General features: G+C 47.6%; 1 protein-coding gene across 1 annotated transcript; it reads left to right on the forward strand.

Moving 5' to 3' along the window:
* Nucleotides 1-4941: 4941 nt before the first annotated feature.
* LOC123351909 (phospholipase A2 inhibitor and Ly6/PLAUR domain-containing protein-like) lies at nucleotides 4942-9949 on the forward strand. The gene is made up of 6 exons (XM_044991592.1): nucleotides 4942-4999; nucleotides 6220-6342; nucleotides 7206-7361; nucleotides 8051-8191; nucleotides 8892-9033; nucleotides 9859-9949. Exons 1-6 carry the CDS (start codon nucleotides 4942-4944, stop codon nucleotides 9947-9949), a joined length of 711 nt encoding a protein of 236 aa, XP_044847527.1.
* The last annotated feature ends 9159 nt before the right edge of the window (nucleotides 9950-19108 follow it).

The raw sequence follows: 19108 nt of genomic DNA on the forward strand, positions 1-19108 counted from the left end.
ATTCCTGTGGTGGGGAAAACTCCACAGCTGCCCAACACGGTAGCATTTAATTTCAGAAAGGGGAATTACACAAAAATGAGGAGGTTAGTGAAACAGAAATTAAAAGGTACAGCGCCCCCAAGGTGAAATCCCTTCAAGCTGCATGGTAACTTTTTATGGACACTACAACAGAGGCTCAACTGAAATGTAGACCCCAATTAAAAAAACATAGTAAGAGAACCCAAAAAGAGCCACTGTGGTTAAACAACAAAGGAAAAGAAGTGGTGAGAGGCAAAAAGGCATCCTTTAAAAGTGGAAGATGAATCCTAATGAAAAAAATAATACATGAAAAGAAATAGGATGAACACACTTAGTAGATTACAAGCTTTCTAATGACACCATACAAGGGGTATTTAGCATAAAGCATGTTCCAGTGATGTCATATTCATGAGCATACTTCCATAAAGCATGTGGAGTGCAGCATCACACCCATGTTTTCAATCTTCCCTCAAAGGTCATGTTTTCTAGACTTTTAATCATGTTTGTTCCTCTTCTCTGGACTTTCTCCAATTTTTCCACATCTTTCCTGAAATGTGGCACCCAGAACTGGACACAACACTCCGGTTGAGGCTTAATCAGCGCGGAATAGAGCAGAAGAATTACCTCTCGTGTCTTGCTTACCACACTCTTACTAATACAGCCCAAAATGACGTTGGCTCTTTTTGCCACAGCGTTACATTGTTGACTCATACTTAGCCTGTGATCCACTATGACCCCGCAATCCCTTTCCGCAGGCTCCTTCCTAGGCAGCCATTTCCCAGTTTGTCTGTGTGCAACTGATTGTTCCTAAGTGGAGGACTTTGCATTTGTCCTTATTGAATTTCATCCTATTTACCTCAAACCACTTATCCAGTTTGTCCAGCTCATTTTGGATTTTAATCCTATCCTCCAAAGCACTTGCAACCCCACCCAGCTTGGTATCATTCACAAACTTTATCAGTGTACTCTGTATACTCTAAGTGATTATCTAAATCATTTATGAAGACATTGAACAGAACCGGACAAGAACTGATCCCTGCAGGACCCCACTCATTATGCCCTTCCAGTATGACTGTGAACGACTGATGACTACTCTCTGGGAACAATTTTCCAACCGGTTTTGTACCCACTTTATAATACGTTGCTCCATCTAGGTTGTATTTTCTAGTTTTTTTATGAGAAGGTCATGTGAGACAGTATGTAAAGCTTTATGAAAGTCAAGGTTATACCACCTTGCGTCCCTCCCTTCCACAAGACTTGTTACCTGTCACGGAAAGCTATCAGGTTGGTTTGACATTATTTATTATTGACAAATCAATGCTGGCTCTTAATTAGCACCTTGTTATCTTCTAGGAGTTTGCAAACTGATTGCTTGATTATTTGTTCCGTTACCTTTCCGGGTACTGAAGTTAAATTGACTGGTCTGTAATTTCCCGGCTTGTCCTTATTTCACTATTTATAGATTGGCACTAGATTTCCCCTTTTCCAGTCTTCTGGAATCTCTCCTGCATTTCATGACTTTTCAAAGTTAATTGCTAATGGCTCAGATATCTCCTCAGTCAGCTCCTTGAGTATTCTAGGATGTATTTCATCAGGCCCTGCTGACTTGAAGACATTTAACTTGTCAATGCATTTTTTAACCTGTTCTTTCTCTATTTTAGCCTGTGAGCCTACCTAATTTTCACTGGTGTTCACTACGTAAAACGTCTGATTGCTACTAACCTTTTGGTGAAAACTGAAACAATAAAGTCATTTAGCACCTCTGCCATTTCCATTGTCCGTTATTGTCTTTCCCTCCTTCACTGAGTAATGGGCCTACCCTGTCCTTGGTTTTCATCTTGGAGATCCTAACACCTTGATTGCATCTGGAAGCCCCCTACCCATCTTGACAACCTCAGGGAGTAAAACTGGCCTGAAATACAACCAAGGCCGAAATGCTCTTCTCCGCTCAGTTATTCTGTAAGTAAATTCCTCAAGCTGGGTGCGACGTCATGTGCGTAAGACCCATTTTGCCGCAACGCCCTTGACATGGGGCGAGGAGGAAAATGTGTCAACAATTAATATTAACACAATTTAACGATAAGGAATTTAGCAACCTGTTCTGGGAGTGGAAGGGGAGCTGTCGTAATGGAATGAACTCCATGGCCATTCTTAGTTTCCTTGGGATAGTTTCAGTGGACCCCCCCATTTGGTGTCAATCGGCCATTGCTCCATTAGAGTAAAAGGTCCAGATCCCCCACTGTGTCAATTTGCCTTTGTTGTGTGATTTCCAGCTCCTGATGAACTGGCTAAACACCTATAATGTGTAAACAGTTGCACCTCTACCCTTGTGACTGAGCTGAGTATCGCCTCTTATCTCTGTTGCAGGAACCAGCTGATTGTATGGAACAAGTTCTATAAAACACAAGCTGATGGGCTGAGAAAGGGTCAGTCTGAATTGTATTTAAGGACGGAGTGGCCAGGCACGAGGGTCGTGTAATATATTACATTTCAGTAAATCAGTCACTGTTACTCCCTATGTATATAGGAATCTGATTCTGCCTTTGGACTGTATAGAGAGGAAAGGGGCCGTGTATCTCTTCAATTTACAGAGAACTTGGAGGTGAATGGAACCGTTGTGGGGCTGAAGGTAAGAGTTTTTAAGCCGGGTTCAATTATTGTTTGTAATCTTTCACGATCTGCTGCAAAGCGTGTAAAGGCTGGAGATATATTTCAAGTGCCAGCTGCCATTGTAAAACCCCCTGATGACGATAGAGCAGGGATAATGAGGCTCAGTTTGTGCAAAGGAAAAGCAGCCCCACTCGTGGAATGGTGTGTGAGCGAAATAGGGAGATTTTCAAAGGCAAAACCAGCAGCGAGGGGGCCAGCGTCTGCATGGGACAAAAAAAGCTCGAGGGTTTAACTCTCGGATCCGTGTCTGCGCTCCTCTGTTCTGTCCTCTCATGTTGGCACCATGATCGTAGCCCTGACCTCTCATGTCAGCTATCGCAATTCCCGAATCTTCCAGCTTTTTAAGAAGCACATTTGTCATACCAGCTTCTGTAGTATCATCAATGTCAATAAATTCTAGAAAATGCTCTTTGACAGTCACCATTGCAGGGACCTTTTTACTAGGTTTTGTTGTTACAAAACGCATCATTAAAGTCATTTGTTCCGTATGGCTGGTGTCAGGTGTGCAGTCCAGAATAAAAGAGTAATACTTTGCTGACTTCAGATCTGCCACAATCTTCTGTTTGACTTTTGTTGCCAGTAACTGTGTGATCTCATTTTGAACTGTTTTTCCAAGGTAGTGGTGTGTGTACATTTCTTGGGTGGTGACTCTTCTTAGATGCTCCTGGAGTACAGCATCAAAACTCAGCCATCAGCTCCACAATTTTAACAAAGTTTCCATTGTTTGGCACATACAGCTGATCTGCAGTGCCACGCAGTGCTAGGTTTTGGGTAGCAAGCATTCTCACAATGGCAATGAGCCTTTTCAGAATATTTTGCCAGTAAAGAGACTCTGATGCAATCTTCTCTTGATGCTGATCATCTGTGGCGGCCTTTAACCGTAGTCTCATCTCAAGCTCTTTCCACCTACGGAATGCTCTCTGGTGATTTGCTGCCTTCTCATGGCATGCCAGATTTCTAGCCAGATTTTTCCAGTCCTTTGTTCCTGTAGAACCCAATGTGCCTGGAACATCAGACTGGAAGATTTTGCCTCTCCACCTTGTCACCATTGGGGATTTCACACCAGTAATGTGTTGGATGGAAACTTCTATTTTCATTGTCTTTGGGGAACATGAAGTTTTTCACTTGCTGTGGCCCATGCAGTACACGGAAGTCCCTCAGGCTACTGCTCAAGTGGGTCCACAGTCCTGGATCATCTAGATTTAAGAAACTAAACTCAGCAGCAGCTGTTTCTTGCACCTCCACCACACTCTTCTCTGATCTATACTTTTCTTCAGCAATGTGCCTGGTTACATCCATCTGAGATGGAGATATGGATGCTGCAGTAGCTGCCAGGTAACCTGCACTCTGACTAACTGGAAGAGGAGGCATCTTCTCACCACTCACATCCTCACTGGGGCCAGAAGGCTCACCGTGAACATTTGTGTCTATGTATCTCAGGAGATACAGTCCCACACCGGGGTCTACCCTGGAGGTCCACTCTGTTATTTCTAGGCATGTTTGTGGCATGAAAGAGCTGAGAGAAATGCATGGTGTTATGTATCGGGGGTAGCCATGTTAGTCTGTATCCACAAAACAACAAGGAGTCCGGTGGCACCTTAAAGACTAACAGATTTATTTGGGCATCAGCTTTCGTGGGTAAAACAAAATCTGTTAGTCTTTAAGGTGACACCGGACTCCTTGTTGTTTCTGAGCTTTTTGACACAAATTCGTGAAATGTTTCTGTTGCCCCAAACCTAAAAATGCAGGTTTGGGGCAACAGAAACATTTTGTGAATTTGTGTCAATTTCGCCACATTGCTGCAGCAGCAAAAACAAATCCTAGGGGAAAAAAATCCTGAAAAACGGAAATGTTTTGTCTTCACAATTCCAGAATTAAACGTTTTGATTTTTTCAACTCCTTTCAAAATTGACGGCAACATTTATATTTAAACCATTTTAAGAATGATTTTTAAATGCCTGAAAACAAACCCAAACCACTTTTTGTTTGGCTTTTCGGTCGGATGAGAATTTTGGTTCAACCGAAAACGATTTTTATTTCCTGATCTTTTGGAACTGCCAGTGAACCAAAAAATCGGTTATTTGTGCAGCTCTGAGCCCTGGTGCTTTTCACTCAAATCTCAGCCACAATTCCCTTTCCATCCTCATTTTGGTCTTGACTCTCTCCTCCTCCCCTCTGGCAGCGCTCGCTGTGTCAGTCATGAGAAGCTCCGTTCAGCTGTGAGCCCAGCCCCGTGCGCCTCCCAGCACCAGGATGGTTTCCTTCATCCTCTGCCTTCTCCCTGCTCTCCTAGCTACAACTAATGCAGAAGGTGAGTCACTCGCTGCTGTGGCCATGTAGCCCCCCCCCGGACTTGGACACTTTACACCCCAGGGATCCCCAGTCAGGGGAACATCCAGCATGTGCAGGGAGGGTGGATTAGCTCTGGGTGGGGTACAGGGCCCTGTCTACACTACGGTTACTGTAGCCATTTAGCCACAGCGCTGTAGCTGGGCTGGCAGAGCCCCATAGTGAAGACGCCGCCTGTCCCAATGGACGGGGTTTTTCCATCCCTGTGGGAACTCCCCTCCCTGAGCCGGTAGCCAGGCCGAGGGAAGCATTCACCCATCGACCTGCATCTACTCCAGGGGTTAGATCGGCCCTAGCCTTGGTGCTCAGGGCGTGGACTTTTCAACCCCTCTGAGCACTGTATCTATATCACCCTGGTTAGTAGAGACCAGGCTTGGGGGACACCATTACTGGATACTGCCCTGAATTCTTATTCCCACGAAGGCCCCTCTGCTCTGCTTTGGCAGCACAAAGGGGACTAAATATAGGACTAAATGACACTGCTAAGGGACTGAGTGTAACCTGGAATCAGGGCTCTCCAGCTCAATTTTAAGGACGCTTCCATTGTTTGGCACATACAGTGGATCTGAAGTGCCAGGCAGTGCTAGGTTTGGGGTAGCAAGCATTCTCACTACGCCAATGAGCCCTTTCAGAACATTTTGCCAGCAAAGGGAGACTGATGCAAGCTTCTCTTGATGCTGATCATCTATGGTGGCCTTTAACCTTAGTCTCATCTCAAGCTCTTCCAGCTATGGAATGCTCGCCGGTGATTTGCTGCCTTCTCATGAGCAGAGAGAATACATGTGCACCAGCAGCAGACACAATTTTCTGCACCCTGGGTCCTAGTGGTGCCACTAGGACCCAGAGTGTAGCGGAATCTGCCAACACACACTGCAAAATGAACGACTCTCCAGTATTGTGAATACCTGCACAATGGGAGCCACATCTGGGGTGGGCGGGGCTTATTTTGTGGGCGGAGCTTGGGAAGAGCATCATCCCCTTCACCTGTCCCCAGTCTGACCCCCCTGGGTACCACTGGTCCAGTGGCTGAAATTGTGCAATTGCTGAGTGTCCAGGAGGAAATCGGGTCCGTTAACCCCTTGGCTTGTTTGGAGTAGAGGGGGAAGACTGGGCCTAAGGGACATGTCAGAGTGACACTGTCACGCCACAGTAAGAAGGAAACACTTCTTCTTCTTTCTCCAGCTGCGATCCTGACATGTGACACGTGCTTTGGTCAAACGGAGACCTGCAATTTCGCTCCAGGAACCTGCCAAGTCAACAAGGCTACCGGTGGCTGCCTCTCCGTGGCGGAAGATATTAAATTGGGTAGGTGATATTGCCGTCAACCCAGGCACACCGTACCCCACAGTCTGTCACCATCCTCATCGATAAGGCCAACCCCAAATAGTCCATCAACAAAGCACATTCACCCGGCACAGAGCACTCCCAAATCCTGTCTGGAGCTGTTAGTCACCTTCTCAGGGCTGGAGCCCTGCCGTACACGGTTTTCACCTTGCTTGGGATGCAAATTCAAGATACCTTTTGCCGTTTGACTTAAAGAGATTCAACTCCCTGAGCTCTTCAGGCCGGTGGATTTCCCTGGTTCCCTTTATTTCTCAACGTTTGCCCTTTGCAATTTAAAATCTGAGTTACACACCTGGCTTTCTTTATCCTTCCCTTGAATTAAAGAGAGCAAATGGCTCCTTCCATTTACCCTGTAAGAAGGATGCATAGCACAGCATCAGCTTTAACGTGCTCTGTCATTATCTACCTACCTATCTAATCTATCTAATCCCCATACGTGCCAACCTGCCTCTGACCACACTCAGGAAATTTTCCCAGCACAGTCACAAATGGGTTTATTAAAACTTCCCCCCCCACTCAGGGTGCGGCCTCACTGCGGAGTTAACGTGGGCCGTGACCCAAGGTTTAGCCTAACCCCACCCCCACCGCTCCCTATTATCCACACACAAAACCCTTTAACCTCAGGCTAATTGCTGCAATTTGGGGGTCAGTTTCGATCCGGGCTCCTCTTTAATTTCTTGAATTGTGGGCCCCAAAACTAGACACAGGATCCCAGCAGCATCGCCCCAGGGCCAAATAAGGAGGTAAAATAACCTCCCTGCTGTTACTGGAGGTTCCCCTCCCAGCTTCTCATTTTCTTTTCTGGTTTTCTGTCTTTAACAAAGGTGGGTCACAGAACACGAACTTCTACAAAGAGTGTGTGAGTAACTATAAGAGTGACATAGAAGTCCCCATCTCCTTCACTGTTGGGAATGGCAATTACGTGAGGATCAACACTACACGATGCAACACAGATAATTGTAACTCGGCTGTACCTGGAAGTAAGTTATGAGTGTGTTTTTATTGTCCCTCTTTAATGGGGTGTGAATCCAGCTCTCCGTGAGCCGCCTGCTGATGCACGTGACCGTTCGAGTGCTTTGGAAGGGCACCAGCTCAAAGCACATTAACGAACGGTTCACGCACATCAGCAGGGTGCACGTGTCCAGCTAGGCCGTGGCAGGCTGGCGCAGGGTCGATTCACACCCTGGCAGATGCTTACACCCCGACCCATCTTGCCACAGTCGAATGGTTGATGTGGACAAGCCCCGGCACAATTGTATTTGTTCCCATTTCTCCCCTTTACTGCCCCCAACGTCCATTCACTCGAATGTCATTTCTGTTGCCATTGAAACGCCTGTCGCTGGTGGGTCCCCAAACCAGGGGGTGGAACAGTCGGGGCCCTTGTGAAAGCAGACGGGCGAGGGCTGCACGCGAGAGAGGGGGCAGCAGCCGGGCTGGGCTCCAATCTAAACCTCCCTGAACTGTCAGGCTCCACCTTCAAACTCGCCGGGGTCTGGAACTGATCGGCTGCGGCGTTCACAGATAGTTGGGTCACAGACAGACGGAGAAATGCCGTCGGGCTGGGGGTGGGGCCTTCACCTGCTCAGGCAATGCAGGGAACATCTACCAGTTTGAACGAGGTTTAACCCACTCTGTGACCGTCTCTCTCTCTCTCACACTCGGTTCTCAGTGCCCAAGGGGAGCACCACCGCGAATGGGCTGCAGTGCCCAACCTGCTTCGCTCTGAACTTCACTCTCTGCAATAGCTCAGTCACCCCTTGTACCGGGGATGAGACCTACTGCATGGATTTCACTGGGTTTCTATACAGAGGTAAATGCTGCCAGCTGGCTGCAGTGTGGGAGCTACCCCAGGAATCTCACATCTCAGGGACTCCCCAGAAAGCTGGTGAAAACTAGTCTGTGCTGGGCCCTTGGGCAGGTGGGGGCGGCCAAGTGGGGTTTTTGGCCGGAGTGATGGCGCCCTGCTCCTGGAGTTATGACTACACAGACTCTTGCCATGGGAAGGGTTTTTATGTCAATGATGCAGAGCTGGGAGAGAACCCAGGAGACCTGGCTCCCAGCCTCTCCCTGCTCTAACCACTAGACCCCACTCCCTTTATGTTTAACGTGGCTGAGCTATTGCTCAGTGCAGAAGCTCCTGTTCTCTGTGTGTGTCCTGGACTCCCAGCGCTTTGGGGTGTTTATAAAATAACTGAACCGAGCGGTCGGGTGAGAGCTGGGCATGTTCCCCGGGGGGCCGTGTGCTGGGGAAGGAGCCTTCCCCGGAGATCAGCTGGTTCCAAACTCCAGCTTCAGTCCCTTGTGAAGCTGCAGAAAGGGGCGCGGGGGAGGCAGGAGGGGACCAGACGCCCGCTCTGCCATGGCCGGTTACAGCGAGAGCAGGGAGAGCACCGGGGGGTGGGAACGGGAGGCAGAGGTGGGAACCGCTGGATGGTGGAGACAGAGGTTCTGGGGGCAGAGAAGGAACCAGAGCTGCCCCCGCCTAATAACAGGCTGATTTTCTCCCTCAGGTTCATCTCCTTCGCCATTTCAAGCAAAAGGCTGCACTACAGCGTCTCCTCAGGTCATTAAACCTGGAGCCGTCCTGACTACGGCACTGTACACATTTGACTTTTTTTGGGGGGCCTCTGTTCTGGCGGAGAAATTGCCCACCAACCCCCCATTCACAACTGCTGCCTCTCTAGAAACAACCAGCCTCGCCCCTAATAAAACCACTACCACACTCCCTGCTACAACCACCACCACTACCACCCCCAGCGCAACCATCACTACCCCTGAAACAACCACCACCACTACTGCTACAACCGACACCACCGCCAACACAAGCACCACCCCTGAAACAACCACCACCACTCCTGCTACAACCGACACCACCGCCAACACAACCACCACCCCCGAAACAACCACCACCACTCCTGCTACTACCGACACCACCCCCAACTCAACCACCACCCCTGAAACAACCACCACCACTCCTGCTACAACCGACACCACCGCCAACACAACCACCACCCCTGAAACAACCACCACCACTCCTGCTACTACCGACACCACCCCCAATGCAACCACCACTACCCCCGAAACAACCACCACCACTCCTGCTACAACCGACAGCACCCCCAAGACAACTACCACCCCTAACACAATCACCACCACCGCCAACACAACCACCACCACTTCTGCTACTACTGACACCACTACCAACACAATCACCCCCCTCAATGCAAGCACCACCTTCCCTCCCACAACTGCCACCCCCGCTAATACCACCGCCACTACAAACACCACCACCACTCCTGCTACAACCACCACCACCTCCCCTACAACCACCACCACCCCCGACACAACTACCACAAAGAAAACCACCACCACCCCCAAAACAACACCCACCCCTACAACCACCACCACCACCAAACCCACTACTCCACCCAAAACAAAGACCTCACCCAAACCCGCCCTCCCCGCCCAAACAACCCGCAGTGGGGCCAGCCCGGCGCTGGGGAAATTCTCCTTTGCCCTCTACCTGCCTGGCCTGACTGGGCTGCTGCTGGTGAAGCTGCTCTCCTGACCCCCGCCCGGCACAGCTCACGCAGCACCTGGTGTCTGCGAATAAAGGCCTGAAGTCCCAGCTGCACCCCCTCCGAGGCCCCTCCGTGCTGCCGGGCGACGCAAAGGGGCCGCTGCATAGCCAAGGGTCTGCCCAGCGTATGGGTGTGTCTGTCCCGGTGCCTCACGGCTGGCTGGAATCTCTCTGTGCATTAGCAAATTCACCAAATAAATCAGGATCTGAAATAAAAGCCCCCGGTGTGGTGTTGTGTGCGGGCTGCCCGTTGCTGAGCCGTCCGCATGAGCCTGGGGCGCTGTCTAGCCCATTATCCTGTCTTCCGACAGCGGCCAGTTCCAGGTGCCCCAGAGGGAATGAACAGAACAGGGAATCATCAAGTGATCCAACCCCTGCTGCCCATTCCCAGCTTCTGGCAAACAGAGGCTAGAGACACCATCCCTGTCCATCCTGGCTAATAGCCATTGATGGGCCTATCCTCCATGAATTTATCTAGTTCTTGTTTGAACCCTGTTATGGTCTTGGCCTTCATAATATCCCCTGGCAAGGAGTTCCACAGGTTGACTGTGCACTGTGTGAAGAAATACGTCCTTTTGTTTGTTTTCAACCTGCTGCCTGTTAATTTCATTTGGTGACCCCTAGTTCTTCTGTTATGAGGAGTAAATAACACTTCCTTATTCACTTTCTCCACACCCTTCAATATTTTATAGACCTCTATCATATCTCCTCTTAGTCATCTCTTTTCCAGGCTGAAAAATCCCAGTCTTATTAATCTCTCCTCATACGGAACCCATTCCATCCCCCTCATCATTTTTACTGCCCTTTTGTGAACCTTTTCCAATTCCAGGTTTCAGAGAAGCAGCCGTGTTAGTCTGTATCCGCAAAAAGAACAGGAGTCCTTGTGGCACCTTAGAGACTAACAAATTTATTTTAGCATGAGCTTTCGTGAGCTACTTCTAATACACCTTTTTTCAGATGGGAGACCACATTTGCACGCAGTATTCAAGATGTGGGCGTACCATGGATTTATGTGGAGGCAATGTGATATTTTCTGTCTTATTATCTATCCCTTTCCTAATGATTCCCAACATTCTGTTCGCTTTTTTGATGGCCGCTGCACATTGAGTGGATGTTTTCAGAGAACTATCCACAATGACGCCAAGATCTTTCTTCAGTGGTTACAGCTAATTTAGACCCCATCATTTTACATGTAGAGTTGAGATTATGGTTTCCAACGTGCATTACTTTGCATTTATCAACATGGAATTTCATCTGCCATTTTGTTGCCCAGTCACCCAGTTTTGTGAGATCCCTTTGTAACACTTCGCAGTCAGCTTTGGACTTAACTCTCTTGAGTAGTTTTGTATCATCTGCAGATTTTGCCACCTCACTGTTTACCCCTTTTTCCAGATCATTTATAAATATGTTGAATAGGACTGGGCCCAGTACAGACTCCTGGGGGACCACACTATTTACCTCTCTCTTTTCTGAAAACTGTCCATTTATTCCTACTCTTTGTTTCCTATCTTGTAACCGGTTACTGACCCATGAGAGAACCTTCCCTCTTATCCAATGACAGCTCACTTTGCTTAAAAGCCTTTGAGGAGGGACCTTGTCAAAGGCTTTCTGAAAATCTAAGTGTACTATATCCACTGGATCCCCCTTGTCCACATGCTTGTTGACCCCCTCAAAGAATTCTAGTAGATTGGTGAGGCGTGATTTCCCTCTACAAAAACCATGTTGACTCTTCCCTAACAAATTATGTTCATCTATGTGTCTGACAATTCTGTCACACAGAACTGTTGGTGTCTGGCCAGCCCAGCCACACTTTCAACCAGCTCTGTGACTGGGTGCAGATCAAAGAACCAGTCGGTGGCGCCACTGACATCTTCCGGCCCATCAACCCACCCCAGCCCAGCTCTGCCCAGCGTCGCCATGGAGCTTAACATGTTACCTCCTGAGAGGCTGATCTCCCAGACAGAAACAAGGATGATGGTGGAGTGGGGGAGCAATGGGGGGCACACAGCACCCCTGGCATGCAGGGAAAGGGGGACTCTGTGTGGTGGGTGCGGGACTCACCCCTGCAGCGCCTCCTGCTGGTTGTCTCCAGGAATTAGCGTCCTCTGCAGGCCGGTGTCCTGCTTGCTGCTGGCCCCCCCATGTCCCTCCGGGACCCCGGTGCCCTTTTACCTGGGGTGCTGCCCCTCCAGGCAATACCCCACAGATCTGCATCTCCCCTCCCCGGGGAACCCCCAGCCTCTATCCCCCCCTTGCCTCAGCCTATGGGCTACTGCCAGTCACCATCTACCCCCCTTTCACTGGGGCCGACTGCCGGCTGTATAAGCCAGTCATCACAGGCAAGGGAGGTTTTGACCTGCCGCCTTTCCCTGCAACCCAGGACCCCCAGGGGCCTTGTACAAGGCCCTGCAGCCTGGGGAGTTGCTGGCCCAGAGCTCCCCAGCTCCTCTGGCCTTTCCCCAGCCCAGCTTCACTCCAGTGCCCTTCAGCACTCAGGCAGCCACATCCTTCCCCCTCCTCAGCTGGAGGGAGCCTGCCTGCTCCTGGCCCACTGCCCCTTATTCAGCCAGGCTCGGCCGGATTGGGGTGTGGCCCCCAGCTAAGGCTGCTTTCCCCAATCAGCCCCATTTTTCCTTCCCTGCCGCAGCCCTGTCCCCGGGCTGTTTTAAGGCAGGAGCGGGTGACCATCCCGCTACACCCTGGTACAGGGGAGAGGAAATGGGGGGAACACAGAGCCCCTATAATGAGGCGGGGGGACTTACATGATGTCCCTGCAATAGAAGGGGGTGGGACGGGCACCCGAGGAGTCTGCGAGGACCACGGGGGGCTGGCAGGAGCCCCGGGCCGTGCAATGGACTCAGCCAACACAGGCTGCGAAGTGAGCGACTCTCCAGTAGTGTGAATACCTGCACAACGGGAGCCACATCTGGGGTGGGCAGGGCTTGTTTTATGTGCGGAGCTTGGGGAAAGCACCATCCCCTTCACCCATCCCCAATTTGCCAACCGCTGGCCCAGAGGCTGAAATTGTGCAATTGCTGAGTGTCCTGGAGGAAGATGGGTCCATTAATTCCTCAGCTTGTTTGGAGCAGATGGTGTTGGTTGGGGAGGGGCACTAAATGTGAGAGACAGCGTAGAGTCAAATGAAGGAAAAATCTTAAGTGAACCAAACTATCCCATAGAGTCTCCATGGATTGTAATTCCATGCTTGGATAATAAGAATATAGCAGGAGGGATGTATAACCGACTACCTGACCAGGATGGTGATAGTGACTGTGAAATGCTCAGGGAGATTAGAGAGGCTATTAAAATAAAAAACTGAACTATAATGGGGGATTTCAACTATCCCCCTATTGACTGAGTACCTATCACCTCAGGACGGGATGCGGAGAGAAAGTTTCTAGACACCATAATTGGCTGCTTCTCGGAGCAGCTAGTCCTGGAACCCACCAGAGGAGAGGCAGTTCTTGATTTAGTCCTACGTGGTGCACAGGATCCGGTCCAAGAGGGGAATATAGCTTGACCGCTTGGTAATAGTGACCATAATATAATTAAACTTAACATTCCTGTGGTGGGGAAAACTCCACAGATGCGCAACACAGTAGCATTTAATTTCAGAAAGGGGAATTACACAAAAATGAGGAAGTTAGTGAAACAGAAATTAAAAGGTACAGCGCCCCCAAAGTGAAATCCCTTCAAGCTGCATAGTAACTTTTTATGGACACTATAACAGAGGTTCAACTGAAATGTAGACCCCAATTAAAAAAACATAGTAAGAGAACCCAAAAAGAGCCACAGTGGTTAAACAACAAAGGAAAAGAAGTGGTGAGAAGCAAAAAGGCATCCTTTAAAAAGTGGAAGATGAATCCTAATGAGAAAAATAATACATGAAAAGAAATAGGATGAACACACTTAGTAGATTACAAGCTTTCTAATGACACCATACAAGGGGTATTTAGCATAAAGCATGTTCCGGTGATGTCATATTCATGAGCATACTTCCATAAAGCATATGGAGTGCAGCATCACACCCATGTTTTTTAATCGTCCCTCATAGCTCATGTTTTCTAGACCTTTAATCATGTTTGTTGCTCTTCTCTGGATTTTCTCCAATTTGTCCACAACTTTCCTGAAATGTGGCACCCAGAACTGGACACAACACTCCGGTTCAGGCTTAATCAGCGCGGAATAGAGCAGAAGAATTACCTCTCGTGTCTTGCTTACCACACTCTTACTAATACAGCCCAAAATGACGTTTGCTTTTTTTGCCACAGCGTTACACTGTTGACTCACACTTAGCCTGTGATCCACTATGACCCCGCAATCCCTTTCCGCAGTGCTCCTTCCTAGGCAGCCATTTCCCAGTTTGTCTGTGTGCAACTGATTGTTCCTTCCTAAGTGGAGGACTTTGCATTTGTCCTTATTGAATTTCATCCAGTTTCCTTCAAACCACTTATCCAGTTTGTCCAGCTCATTTTGGATTTTAATCCTATCCTCCAAAGCACTTGCAACCCCACCCAGGTTGGTATCATACACAAACTTTATCAGTGTACTCTGTATACTCTAAGTGATTATCTAAATCATTTATGAAGACCTTGAACAGAACAGGACAAGAACTGATCCCTGCAGGACCCCACTCATTATGCCCTTCCAGTATGACTGTGAATGACTGATGACTACTCTCTGGGAACAATTTTCCAACCAATTTTGGACCCACTTTATAATACGTAGCTCCATCTAGGTTGTATTTTCTAGTTTTTTTTATGAGAAGGTCATGTGAGACAGTATGTAAAGCTTTATGAAAGTCAAGGTTATACCACCTTGCGTCCCTCCCTTCCACAAGACTTGTTACCTGTCACGGAAAGCTATCAGGTTGGTTTGACATGATTTATTATTGACAAATCAATGCTGGCTGTTAATTAGCACCTTGTTATCTTCTAGGTGTTTGCAAACTGATTGCTTGATTATTTGTTCCGTTACCTTTCCGGGTACTGAAGTTAAATTGACTGGTCTGTAATTTCCCAGCTTGTCCTTATTTCACTATTTATAGATTGGCACTAGATTTGCCCTTTTCCAGTCTTCTGGAATCTCTCCTGCCTTTCAAGACTTTTCAAAGTTAATTGCTAATGGCTCAGATATCTCCTCAGTCAGTTCCTGGAGTATTCTAGGATGTATTTCATCAGGCCCTGCTGACTTGAAGACATTTAACTTGTCAATGCATTTTGTAACCTGTTCTTTCTCTATTTTAGCCTGTGAGCCTACCTAATTTTCACTGGTGTTCACTACGTAAGACCTCTGATTGCTACTAACCTTTTGGTGAAAACTGAAACAATAAAGTCATTTAGCACCTCTGCCATTTCTATTGTCTGTTATTGTCTTTCCCTCCTTCACCGAGTAATGGGCCTACCCTGTCCTTGGTTTTCATCTTGGAGATCCTAACACCTTGATTGCGTCTGGAAGCCCCCTACCCATCTTGACAACCTCAGGGAGTAAAACTGGCCTGAAATACAACCAAGGCCGAAATGCTCTTCTCCGCTCAGTTATTCTGTAAGTAAATTCCCCAAGCTGGGTGCGACGTCATGTGCGTAAGACCCATTTTCCCACAACGCCCTTGACATGGGGCGAGGAAGAAAATGTGTCAACAATTAATATTAACACAATTTAATTATAAGGAATTTAGCAACCTGTTCTGGGAGTGGAAGGGGAGCTGTCGTAATGGAACGAACTCCATGGCCATTCTTAGTTTCCATGGGAGAGTTTCAGTGGCCCCCCCCTTTTGGTATCACTTGGCCATTGCTCCATTAAATGCTCCAGTAAATGGTCCAGATCCCCCACTGTGTCAATTTGCCATTGTTGTGTGATTTCCAGCTCCTGATGAACTGGCTAAACACGTCTAATGTGCAAACAGTTGCACCTCTACCCTTGTGACTGAGCTGAGTATCGCCTCTTATCTCTGTTGCAGGAACCAGCTGATTGTATGGAACAAGTTCTATAAAACACAAGCTGATGGGCTGAGAAAGGGTCAGTCTGAATTGTATTTAAGGACGGAGTGGCCAGGCACGAGGGTCGTGTAATATATTATATTTCAGTAAATCATTCACTGTTACTCCCTATGTATATATGAATCCGATTCTGCCTTTGGTCTATATAGAGAGGAAAGGGGCCGTGTATCTCTTCAATTTACAGAGAACTTGGAGGTGAAAGGAACCGTTGTGCGGCTGAAGGTAAGAGTTTTTAAGCCGGGTTCAGTTGTTGTTTGTAATCTTTCACGATCTGCTGCAAAGCGTGTAAAGGCTGGAGATATATTTCAAGTGCCAGTTCCCATTGTAAAACCCCATGATGATGACAGAGCAGGGCTAAAGTGGCTCAGTTTGTGCAAAGGAAAAGAAGCCCCACTCATGGAATGGTGTGTGAGCGAAACAGGGAGATTTTCAAAGGCAAAACCAGCAGCGAGGGGGCCAGCATCTGCTGAAACTCACTGGGAGTCGGGCCTCGAACTCCCTCCGGCTGCTTTGAACATCCCAGCTTTAGGGAACAGAGAAGAACCACTCAACATAACTGATTTTGACTGTCAAAAGCCTTCGGCAAACTCTCGCACCGTAGGGCCGTAACCGGGCTGGCCCACAACATTTTGGCCCCTGAGGCGGGGCGCTCAAATGATGCCCCCATGACCCCTCACTTGGGTCAAAACTTTGAAAGGTCTCAATCCTGCCTTCTTCCTGTTCTACTCGTCTCATGGTACGGTTCTGCTACCTACCCCAATAAAGGAGAACTAACAACTTAAAATGCCTTATTCAAAAATGTTAAGTAACACTTAACTTTCAAACGCCTGAACAGCAAATGTAACTTTCCTTGTCTGCACAGTAAACACTGGCATTTTCATCTGTTTGAATAATCAAAGTGGTGCTTTCCAGGCCTTCCTGGTTGCAAAGATTTGAACTGCTTCCTGCTGAAGCTCCACAGTCTGGGGCAGCTCATGCTCTACTGAGATGGTTGCGAGGCCGACCAGCCTCTCCTGTGTCACTGTGGAGCGTAGACGTGTTTTTATTAACTTCAGTTTGGAGAAGCTGCGTTCTCCACTGGCAACTGTTACAGGAAGGGTTAGAAGTATGCGCAGAGCAACAAAAGCATTTGGAAAGAGGGTGGTCATCTTATTTGTGCACATCTATTCCAGAACAGCCTTTGGAGTTGAGCCTGCCGAAATGTATCTTGAAAGGGCTTTCGGTTCATCACCTAAATCACTCGCATCAATATCGCGCATGTCATCATGTGTCAACTCTGTCTCTAGTGCCCGGCATTGCTGGTGTAGGTCTTCTTCAGGTATAGTGAGGAGTTTTGGAATATCGTACAATATCCCAAATATACTGTGGTGTTCCTCGAGCTGCATGAAACGTTCTTCAACTGACTGTATTGCACAATCTAGCACCTGGTTAAAGAATTCAACTTTGAATTGTTGTTTGGGGTCTTTTATGGGATTATCCCGTGCCTCATAATCAAAATGTCTTCTTCTTCGGTGACTCTTGTATTCTTGAATGGGTGGGAAAATAGCTTCTGTGTGAAGTTCCTCTGCCAACTTCTGTGCACTCTTCAGAACGTTTTGAAATCCCTCATCTGTAGGTGTGACTTTGCTCTGTCCAGTTGTTCCATTGCTCCAGATATATCAAGATCAACACCTTGGAGTCTCTTGCTTACAACCTTTATTTAAAACAGTATATCAGGCCACAACACTAAGCCATATAGAAAATTGAAGTTATGTATGTTTCTGGTGATTCCATTTCCCTCTGTCACTGTTCTCCCACAAACAGTTCCTGTCATAGCATTATCCTCCAGAATGGCAACTATGGCATCATCTATCTTCCCAGTTTGGTGTTTGATAGGCTTTATCACCTCAACTCGACTTTCCCATCGTGTGGCACTTAGTGGTTTCAGTATCAGAGGATGTTCCCAGATGTTGCTTCAAAATTTGCCATGGATGAGTTGATGCAGAGAAAAATACAGAGATGCTTTGAATTACATTAAAAAATTCAGTAGCCTCACTAGAACCTGATGCTGCATCACTGACCACAAAGTTCAAAGAATGAGAACTGCATTCGACAAAAAAAGCTCAAGGGTTTAACTCTCGGATCCGTTTCTGCACTCCTCTGTTCTTTCCTCTCATGTTGGCACCATTATCATAGCCCTGACCTCTCATGTCAGCTATCGCAATTCCCGAATCTTCCAGCTTTTTAAGAAGCACATTTGTCATACCAGCTCCTGTAGTATCATCAATGTCAATAAATTTTAGAAAATGCTCTTTGACAGTCACCATTGCAGGGACCTTTTTACTAGGTTTTGTTGTTACAAAACGCATCATTAAAGTAATTTGTTCCGTATGGCTGGTGTCAGGTGTGCAGTCCAGAATAAAAGAGCAATATTTTGCTGACTTCATATGTGCCACAATCTTCTGTTTGACTTTTGTTGCCAGTAACTGTGTGATCTCATTTTGAACTGTTTTTCCAAGGTAGTGGTGTGTGTACATTTCTTGGGTGGTGACTCTTCTTAGATGCTCCTGGAGTACAGCATCAAACTCAGTCATCAGCTCCACAATTTTAAGGAAGTTTCCATTGTTTGGCACATACAGCTGATCTGCAGTGTCATGCAGTGCTAGGTTTTGGGTAGCAAGCATTCTCACAATGGCAATGAGCCTTTTCAGAATATTTTGCCAGTAAAGAGACTCTGATGCAATCTTCTCTTGATGCTGATCATCTGTGGCGGCTTTTAACCGTAGTCTCATCTCAAGCTCTTTCCACCTACGGAATGCTCTCTGGTGATTTGCTGCCTTCTCATGGCATGCCAGATTTCTAGCCAGATTTTTCCAGTCCTTTGTTCCTGTAGAACCCAATGTGCCTGGAACATCAGACTGGAAGATTTTGCAACAAAAACATTATGCAGCATTCTGGGTTTTTGAGTACATAAGCCATGGCCTCTCCACTTTGTCACCATTGGGGATTTCAAGCCAGTAATGTGTTGGAAGGAAACCTCTATTTTCATTGTCTTTGGGGAACATGAAGCTTTTCACTTGCTGTGGCCCATGCAGTACACGGAAGTCCCTCAGGCTACTGCTCAAGTGGGTCCACAGTCCTGGATCATCTAGACTTAAGGAACTAAACT

The sequence above is a fragment of the Mauremys mutica genome, chromosome 17 (assembly GCF_020497125.1).
Source record: "Mauremys mutica isolate MM-2020 ecotype Southern chromosome 17, ASM2049712v1, whole genome shotgun sequence".
NCBI lineage: Eukaryota > Metazoa > Chordata > Testudines > Geoemydidae > Mauremys > Mauremys mutica.

Coding starts and splice junctions, on each gene's coding strand:
- LOC123351909 (XM_044991592.1), top strand. CDS start 4,942: ATGGTTTCCTTCATCCTCTGCCTTCTCCCTGCTCTCCTAGCTACAACT. Junction 5,000..6,219: donor AGCTACAACTAATGCAGAAG/GTGAGTCACTCG, acceptor TTCTTTCTCCAG/CTGCGATCCTGACATGTGAC. Junction 6,343..7,205: donor GGCGGAAGATATTAAATTGG/GTAGGTGATATT, acceptor TCTTTAACAAAG/GTGGGTCACAGAACACGAAC.